The sequence below is a fragment of the Benincasa hispida genome, chromosome 2 (genome assembly GCF_009727055.1).
Source record: "Benincasa hispida cultivar B227 chromosome 2, ASM972705v1, whole genome shotgun sequence".
In the NCBI taxonomy this organism is placed as follows: Eukaryota; Viridiplantae; Streptophyta; class Magnoliopsida; order Cucurbitales; family Cucurbitaceae; genus Benincasa; species Benincasa hispida.
The window spans coordinates 46,561,680-46,571,373 of record NC_052350.1 but is presented as its reverse complement, the minus strand read 5'-3'; the positions used below and the strand labels follow the sequence as shown (position 1 = coordinate 46,571,373).

The window sequence follows — 9,694 nt, the reverse complement described above, 5'->3', positions numbered from 1 at the left end:
CAAATAGAAAAAATATCAAATTATTTATCCGAAATAGAAAAAATATTGATAGACTTATATCATTGATAGAAAGTGATAGAAATTAGAATTTTTAAAAATAGAAAGTGATAGAAATTAGAATTTTTAAAAAGATGTGCATTATAGTTCTGAGCCAATAAGAATATAGTTTAAATGGCATAGTGTTCATATTATCAAAATTGTTCCATCTTTGAAAATCTCCTTAAAAACAAATCTTTTACCTTTTAGAAGAATTATTTTTTACCGACTAAATTTAAAATTTATCTAAAATAAAAATGATATTTTAAATCAAATTATTATTATTATCATCATTTACGTTCCTTTTTTCGCCTATTCGATGAGACACAAACCTTGCGAAATTTCCATTAGAGAGTGATTTTTGCGAAATTAGAACAGAAGAAAAAAAAAAAAAGAAAAAAAAAGCTTGAAGAAGAAGAAGAAGAATTCCCATTCTCGAGCGCAATCAATTTTGAAGGAAGCTGAAGAACTTCCCACAGAGCACTTCACCTCTCTCCATCTTCTTCCATGGATTTTCAGGTGGTGGTGTTAGCCGGCGGCACTTCAAAGAACCTCGTCCCTCTTGTTTCCAAGGTTTTACTTGCGAATCATTTATTCAACATCAACAATTCTCCTTCATTCATCTCAATTTTCTCAAGAATCGATCAATCTGCACTTTGAAATTTGCTATTCTTCTTATGGGTTTCCTCGATATGACTAATGGTTTTTACTAATAGGAGCTTCCCAAAGCACTACTACCGGTGGCTAATCGTCCGGTCCTCTCGTACGTCTTGGAGCTTTTAGAACTCAGTAACCTTAAGGATATCATTGTTGTATGGTTCCTTTTATTACTCGAATATGTACTCTTGCATTTTCCTTTGTGGGGTATAGGGTTTTTGATTCCTATATGTTTTTATGTGTATACAGGTTGCTGAAGGTGAAGATGTGGCTCTTCGGATAGGGAGTTGGATATCAGGGGCTTATGATGATCGTCTACGTGTAGAGGTACTGAGTTGTTTCTTAATACTTGGCTATGCAGATGGTTGAGTGTTTTGTTTGATCGAATTGCTGGATGAAAATTGAAATATGAGGCTGCATTTTACCCTCATTTTCCCAGTGTAGAGGAGAATTAGGGCGTGCCCTCTTGTTTTTAAAAAACTAGGAGAAATAACCATCCTTTTAACTTAGCCTTTGCATCCCCCCGGACTAGGGTAGTATATGATATCACATGTTATCCTTTAGCTATGCCTTTCGACCTGATCTTAGGTCCTGACTCACCTTTGATGGACTAACCCTGTGCAAGAACCCTTAAGCTTTTGGGACATAAGTTTCCAGGATTCAATGATCAAATAAAAGATGATAATGTCAATATTTATAGATTAAATGGTAGACTTGGCAAAGAATATCGAGAGTTTATTAAAATTTAGTTTACGCATTACATCATAATACTCATCTCATCTTTGAATAATTTTCTCTGATGTAAAAAGATAAAATTGTAGCTGAACAGACAACTATTGAGTAAATGGTCTTATATTATGAAAATGGAAATTTTGATATTTAAATTGGTGTGAAGAAATTGAAGTCATTAGTTTCTTTCTTGCTGGTAATAATCTTTTGCGGTTAGACTTTCTAAGAATTTGATATCCTATGTTACTAGGGGAAGGGGCATTTAATGGGTGAACTTCTTTTGAGGCATGCCTAGCCTCTGGTTTGAAACTCCATTTGTGTTAACTTGATACTGGGGATTGTTGTGGAAAACACAAAAGAATTTAGTTTGTTGTCCATGGATTTGAAAACCTGAGGAAGATTAACCTTCAGAAGAAAAATGAAAAGGTGGAAAACTCAGGGTTGGTCAACTTTGTTGTGTGCTTAGATTCTCATGGAGGTTTATTGTTGGCAGACTCAATTCTAGAACTAGAGACCTTTTGAGGGATTTTACTTGCAAATCCTTTATGCCATCCTCATAACAGTGGTCTAACATTACAGGGTTTAGTGTTTGAAAACACAGAAGGAAGGGTGGTCCTTTGTGTACTGTTATTCTTGCTGCTTAGAAGCCTAAACACCATTGATCAGATCAAACCGTCACCCTTTTCCGTAATTAATCCTTATATTTGTATCTTTTGCTCAATAAAGGCCCAACAGGTTTGAGAGATCATGGTGGTAGGTCTTTCAAACTCTCAACTACAACTAGGCTTCTCCTCATATTAGTTTTTCTATCATCTATATTGATTCAGATTGTAGTTTTAGAGACAAGGCTAAAGCTCAGTTCATTCATGTCATTTTTTTCAATAAGAAACAATTTCATTAATTGATGACAGAGAGGAGAAAAACTCCAAACACCTAAAGGTGAATTACAATAGAGCTTCCCAATTGGAGATTAAATAAAATAGTCTATAATGAGGAAAAGGGTGATTTGATTTACACCAAAATAAAGCCGTAGATAAAACTCTATCCATTCAGAATTTAAGAGATCAAAGAAGAGTAAGCATCCTAAAAAGGCAACTATTTCTTTCACCCTAATGGAGCCAGAAGAATGCTCGGTTCTTCACACTATTATGCCTTTTTGTTGGGTAATCAAGCTTTATTGAAGTCATAAGAATTTCCAAGGAAAGAAAAAAAATGAGAATATGGTTGATTTGATTTCCTTGTATCTTCTAGCCTCTAGGTGGTCTTCTTTATCTAGCTTGTTTTATAATTTTCACCCTTTGATATTCAAAACAACTCTTTTTTCTTTTATAATAACTTTCATTTGAGAAAAAATGAAAGAATACATGGGCGAACAAGAATTCAGCCCACAGAAAAGGGGGACTCCCTCTACAAGAAGGGACTCCAACTATACAATATTATATCAATAGAATAATTACAAAAAACCTTCAAAATCGAAGACTAACGTGAAACATGAAACACACTCTTTTGGAAATTGTGTATGTTTTGTGTTGCAGTCTCTTGTACACTCTTTTGATGAAACATGAAACACACACAAATGTATTTTTATCCCCATCAAGAAACATTTCATTATGCAATAATATGAGAGAATCTTTGTGGTCTGGAGTAGGGAAAGTGTAAATTTTAACACGGTTAAATGATGCAATGCGAGGGCATTTCTTTTAATGTATTTAAGATAACTGGTAACTTGTGAACTGCTGTTGGACATGTCAGACATTTAAGAATTTCTAGAAAGTTGTTGGTATTTAAGATAACCAGTAACTTGTGAACTGCTTTTGGACATGTCAGATCTTTAAAAATTTCTAAAAAGTTCTGTAATTATAGTTAAACGTAAAAGTTGTTTATGTAGAAAATGTATCATAATACGACTAATGTTCATTTTGTATAGTAACCACTGTAAATTTGCCTGGTGGTCCTTGGGGTTGTTGAACATGTAAAATGACTTTGAGGGAATGAGTTTAAACATGGAGAACTCCTGCCTAGGATGTTAAAATCCTAAGAGTTTTCTTGGCAACCAAATGTTATAGGGTTAGGTGGTGGTCCCATGAGGTCAATCACATTCATTTTGTATGTTGCCAAAGCGTGTTAGAAGCATGCAGTAAGTTTATGTTGCTATCTTAGTCAATAAATCATTTGATGTTTTGATGGACTCTGCATGATTTCATGTTTTCAATATTGATGCTCCTGCTCTACACAACCTTTCGTTTTTCCTTTTCCTTTTCCATTTGATTAAATTGTTATATGAATTAGAAAAAGGAAGATGGGTTGGTGATACATTAATGACCCTTCTTGTCTGTGTTGGTTTCACAAAATTTTGTCAGAATGATGATTTCCTAACATATACAACTCCCATTACTACCTTCAACTACAAGGAAAAATAGTGCTAAAAGTTCTAAATTTGTGATTTGTAGGTTACTTCTGTTCCTGAGGATGTTGGAACCGCTGGTGCACTTCGGGCCATCTCTCGCCACTTAACAGCAAATGATATATTGGTTAGTCTTGAGCACTTTAAACAGCATATGATCTGTAATTCTATATTTATTTACAGTCACGAGTCCTATGCTTTTCTGCAGGTTGTGAGTGGTGATCTTGTTTCTGATGTTCCTCCTGGTGCAGTTGCAGCTACACATAGACGGAATGATGCTGTAGTTACTGCTATGCTCTGCTCTGTTCCAGTCAGTGGATCTTCAGAGTCTGGATCCGCTGGTGGAAAAGACAAGACCAAGAAAGCAGTAGTCCACAACATTGTTGGACTTGATCCTACCAAGCAATTTTTACTATACATAGCAACCGGTTAGCATTTTATAGAACATCCGTAGAATTTTACTCAACGCGTCCCCTTTATGTCATTTTTTATTTCCTTCCAGGTGCTGAAATTGAGAAAGACTATAAAATTCAGAAAAGCATACTCCGTGCAGTTGGTCAGGTAATTGTTACTATCATATGGTTTTGTTTGGTAAAAAATTTCGTGCTTCTAAAACCTAGTTGTCTTTCTATTGATTACTAATGTGCTTGATTAAAGTTATCTTACCACAACCACATTAGACCCCTTTGAGGTTTCTTGCTTTGCTTCCGTATGAACCTATCAATTATTTCATGTGGTCGAATTGCTTTTCTTTTTTATGGTTCGAATTTGATTCTTACATTTTATGAATCCAAGTTTTAAATGGAAGAATATGACTTATTCATGTTAAATGGAATTTTCCTGGGTTTAATTTTACTTTATCTCTTCTTTAATGTAGATGGATATCCGATCTGATCTCATGGATGCATATATGTATGCGTTCAAAAGGTCCCAATTTAATTATCTTCCTAGCGTGCTAACATTTTACCAAAAAAATAAAAGAAAAGAAAAGAAGAAGCTTATATCCTCATTCATGTTCCCTTGTATTTTCTCCCAGATCTGCTTTGCAAGAGGTTCTAGATCAAAAAGATACTTTCCGAAGCCTAAGGCAAGATGTGTTGCCCTATCTTGTGCGGAGGCAGTTGGTTAGTTCGTAATGCCATAACATATTCTATTTTGTCAACAGAGCAAGTGCATTTAAATTTACTGAACTGGATTAATTCCTTAAATAAATGTAGAGGTCAGAAGTTTTATCGAATGGAACACCCCGAGCGGAAGAAAATGGGATTGAGAAAGTTGGTTCCCATAAGATCCAAGTATTGCTGTCACAGATACTTTCTAATTCGTCTACTACAAGTTTTCATGATCTTTATGCAAGTGGTGCTAATGGATCTATTCCTGTTCGAAAAACACATAAATGTTGTGTTTATATTCCCACTAGTAGCAACTATTGTGCTCGCTTATTTTCCATTCAGTCATACAGCGACATAAATCGGGATGTAAGTTTATTGTATCGATTAAAATTCTCTTGAGCTCTTACTGTGTTCTATTGGTTCTCTTGACTTCATTGTATTTCTTTGACTGAAGTTTGATTTAATATTGTAAGGTTATTGGAGAGGCAAGTCATCTTTCAGGTTACTCTTTTTCTGCTCAAAATAACATCATTCAACCTTCTGCACAACTCGGATCAAAAACCACCGTGAGTTATAAATACCTTCATCTCTAGTATATAATTCCAAATGTTGATACTTGTGGCATATATGGTATAGTAAAAGGTTATCGATGTAGTTTCCTTATTTTTTTCTTTGAAGAATAATTGAGAATATGAAAGTAAGCTATAAAAGAGCAAAAAATGACCATCATTTAGGAACATGAGCCCACGCAAAACTTAAAATAACCAAACAAGAAAGGGCTTCAATCCAAAAGAATAAAGTCTAATTGATAATTACAAAAAATTTTTAGATAGAGATGTCCAAAAAGATACAATAAACTTAGCAAGAGACCATACTTCTTTTCAAGACCTCTAAACCCTTCTCAAAATTCTAGGGTTCCTCCAAAAATCCTCGAGAACTTAGATTTTAGAAGACATTTCAAGGATGAGGAGATTACCGAGTGGGCTGTTTTCACTCACCTCAGTCCCGATATTGGTTTGTCGAAAGATGTGATACACGGGCATGGATTGGAAGCTTGACACAAATGGTCGTTTCTCTACAAAGTCATTATACACCTATCTCACCTCCAGCAGATCCGCTTTGGACAAGGACTTATACAAGACAATATGGAAGTGTTCCTCCCCAAAAGAGTCAAAATCTTTCTGTGGGAAGTCTAAAACTTGCCTCAACACCATGGATCTCTTTGTCTCCTTCATTGTGCTGTCTTTGCCAAAATAGCAATGAATCGATCAATCACTTATTCTTCAAATGCCCCACCTCCTCGTATATTTGATCGGAATTATTTTCAGCCTTGAATAGGTCCACGGTTTCCCCTGACAATACACAGAATTGGCTTCCTATGCTGCTCATTGATCACCCCTTCACAGCCAACAAGAAGCAATTATGGATAGTAACATTTCATCAGCTGTTTTGTGGAAATTATGGGATGGGAGAAACACAAGTATCTTTCAGGAGAGGGCCAAACCACAAGTTCTATGCTTTTTGTTGATGTAAAAACATACAAGCTATTGAAAGTCGCAACCTTTTGTATATTCTTCGATATTTCATTATTCATTGATTTCTTCCCCCCCCCAAAAAAAAAAACAAAAACAAAAACAAAGAAAACAAGAGAAACATCTGTAGAGAAAATTTCCTTGGTATTCCTGAATTAATCAAATATCTGTACTTCAGAATGTTGTTTTGTTATATTGGTCTTTCCCTTGTACTAAGTAGGAGAGTTTCAGGTGGGACCCCATTGTATGTTGGGAGAAGGTTCACAGATGGGTGACAAATGTAGCGTGAAACGGTCAGTAATTGGCCGCCATTGCCGGATAGGTTCCAATGTAAAGGTAATCACAGAATCAGTTATTGATTTGGGATAAAATTAAGAGTTTGTTCTGCTATACCTTTCATCGTCTATATCCCATATAACTAAATTTTATAATCTGGTTTTAGGTTGTAATGTAAGAACCTTGTTAACTTAAGTTTTACGACCCTCATCAATACAGATTGCTAATTCAGTCGTCATGGACCATGTCACCATTGGTGATGGTTGTTCAATTCAAGGTTCGGTTATCTGCAGCAACGTACAACTTCAGGAGCGTGCTGTTTTAAGAGATTGTCAAGTAATTATCCATAATCACTCACACGCACTCCCTCCCTCGGGGCGACATCGACCCCTCCTCTCTCTTCTCACCTCCTTACATTACTTCAATTTTCCTTCCAGGTAGGAGCAGGTTTTGTGGTGACTGCTGCTTGTGAGTATAAAGGAGAAGCCTTGGCTAGAAAAGAAAAATGAAGTTAGGAAGAGATAACATTTGCCTAGAAAATGACATTGTTTTGAAGAAAAATAAGAGTGTGAATTAATATAAATGAGGTAGATGAAAATTTTGTTGGAAGGTAGAGAGAGTTATCATCCCCTTGAGGGAGCAGTGATTGAAATCATTTAATCACAATCTTTCTTTTTCCTGTTGGCTTTTTTGGCATCATTTCCTTGTATTCTTCTTGATTTATTCTATTTGTAGTTCATATTTTATTCACATTAGACCGCATTTACTTAGAAAGAGGTTTGTAGTTCTCATTTTTAATCTTTAGAATTGTGTTAGTTTGATTTGTCCTTCAATCTTTTCTTTTAACTTCTAAAATCTCAGCTTTTATTCTTTGGTATTCATAAATTCATCTTTTGGTCTCATAAAACTTGGTTTAAAATTTTAACATAACTTTATTCCTTATTTATTTTTATTTCTACATAGTACATCTTGAATTGTACTTATCCTAGTTCATGTTTGTCACAGGATGCATGTAGTTGGGTGCATTTACTCAAGTATTACTCTTTATATTTTAAGTTAAATTTACAAGTTTAGTTTACATACTTCAAAGTTTGTATCTATTTGATCTTTAAAGTTATAATAGTGTTTAATAGGTTTCTAATATTTTATTTGTGTCCAATATATTTCTAAAATTTAAAAACTGTCTAATAAATCCTTAAATTTTGAATATTTTGTAGATTCTTAAATTTTCCAATTTTGTGTATAATAATAAGTTCTTGACCAAATGATCATATGCTTCGAGGTCTGATTATATTTTGTAATTTTGTACTTAAAAACAAAGCAAAATCACATACGTTTTAAGACAATTGTTAGAATATATTCTTCTTTTTTTTAATCTTTTATATTCAAAAGTACCCTAGATTGGAGTGACAGTAATCTAAAATGGAAATTGGGGTTACTTGGATAAATAAGGAACTTTTTGGGAAAATATTAGGAAGAATAGATTGTCTTTTGAACAAATTTAGTAAAAGAGGGTCGAAAATTTTCTACTTTTTTTGTTATCATTATTTTAATAATTTTTTCTGCTATGATGTCACATTTTAGTTAACCACCAATTTTAGTTAATGTTTATGTTTCTTTTAAATAAAATAAAGAAAATCATGTCTTTGTGTCATTTTGATTTTAGGTTTTATTTAGTAACTAGGTTTTAAAATGTTATACATTTAGGCCTTATATTTTGAGTTTTGTTTCAATTTAGTCAAATTTCAAAATGTTATAATTTTACCTTTGAAATTTGGATTTTCTTTCAATTTAGTTTATGAGATTCAAAGTTTTATATTTTTAACCTTAATTTTTTTATTAAATACTCATTTTCAATCACTGACGTCAATTTATATTAATTAGTAAAAAATAATTATGAAGTGAAATTTTAATTTTTTTAAAGTGATAAAATAGTGAAACTAAATTAATTATAATTTTTTTAACGATTTTTAATTTATCAATATAAAATAACTCTAAAGACCGAAAGTGAATGTTTAGTGAAAAATCGAGGTTAAAAATGTAAATCTTGAAACATAAGACCAAACTGATACAAAACTCAAATTTCAAGGACAAAATTGTAGAATTTTAAAACTTAGGAACTAAACTGAAACTAAACTCTAAAATTAAGGACTAGATGTTTGACATTTTGAAACCTAATGAATAAATATAAACTAGATTGAAAACTTAAGGACCAACCAGATATTTTTCTCTAAAATAAATATATAAATTGTTTATAATGTTCTTTTAATGTTTAAAAAAAGTAAAATACATTAATAGTTTTGTGCAAGTGTTATCAATTTTATTTTTGAAAATTCATCAATATTTTTAATTTAAAATTTTGTTTTTGTAAACAAACTTTAGTAACAGTTTAAAGTTAATATTATTTTTCAATTAAAAACTCATCAATAGTTGTTAATATTTAAAACAAACATTTACACTATATGAATTTTTTTTTTTTAAAATAATATCTAAAACAAAAATTGTTAATGTATTTTTCTTATAAATAGTACAAATACGTTTACACTATATACGTTATTGATTCTCTTAGTTATTACAGAAATTTTGGCAATTTTATTTAATGGAATGCAATTTCATGCAAGGATTCCTAAAATTAGTCTAAGAAACTAATTGCAACTAACTTTAATATGGACTGATAAATAAGTAATTAATTGACTAAAAGGGTCCGAATTACTACCAATTTTCTCACACTACGCATCCAATTCAAATTCTTTTGTATTTGAACAACGAAACATGACATTATGTGCTCTCATCCTAAAAAATTAGAAACCTTATTGACAATTTTAGTTTTTAATTGCTAACAACTTTTTATAATAAATTATAAATTTATTTTTAGAAAGTAACATAGTGGTAAAGTTATAGTAGTTTTTTTAACAAAAATTCATTAAAATATTTGTTTTAAATATTAA

The 9,694-nt window shown here is 32.3% G+C and overlaps 1 protein-coding gene across 1 annotated transcript; it reads left to right on the top strand.

The window, feature by feature from the left end:
- The first annotated feature begins 350 nt into the window (after positions 1–350).
- Positions 351–7,537, top strand: LOC120070567 (translation initiation factor eIF-2B subunit gamma). Its single transcript, XM_039022357.1, has 13 exons — positions 351–609; positions 753–848; positions 943–1,020; positions 3,873–3,953; positions 4,035–4,254; positions 4,329–4,387; positions 4,704–4,753; positions 4,863–4,950; positions 5,044–5,304; positions 5,412–5,504; positions 6,702–6,806; positions 6,966–7,082; positions 7,184–7,537. The coding sequence occupies exons 1-13, from the start codon at positions 544–546 to the stop codon at positions 7,253–7,255; spliced, it is 1,386 nt and encodes a 461-aa protein (XP_038878285.1). The 5' UTR covers positions 351–543; the 3' UTR covers positions 7,256–7,537.
- The last annotated feature ends 2,157 nt before the right edge of the window (positions 7,538–9,694 follow it).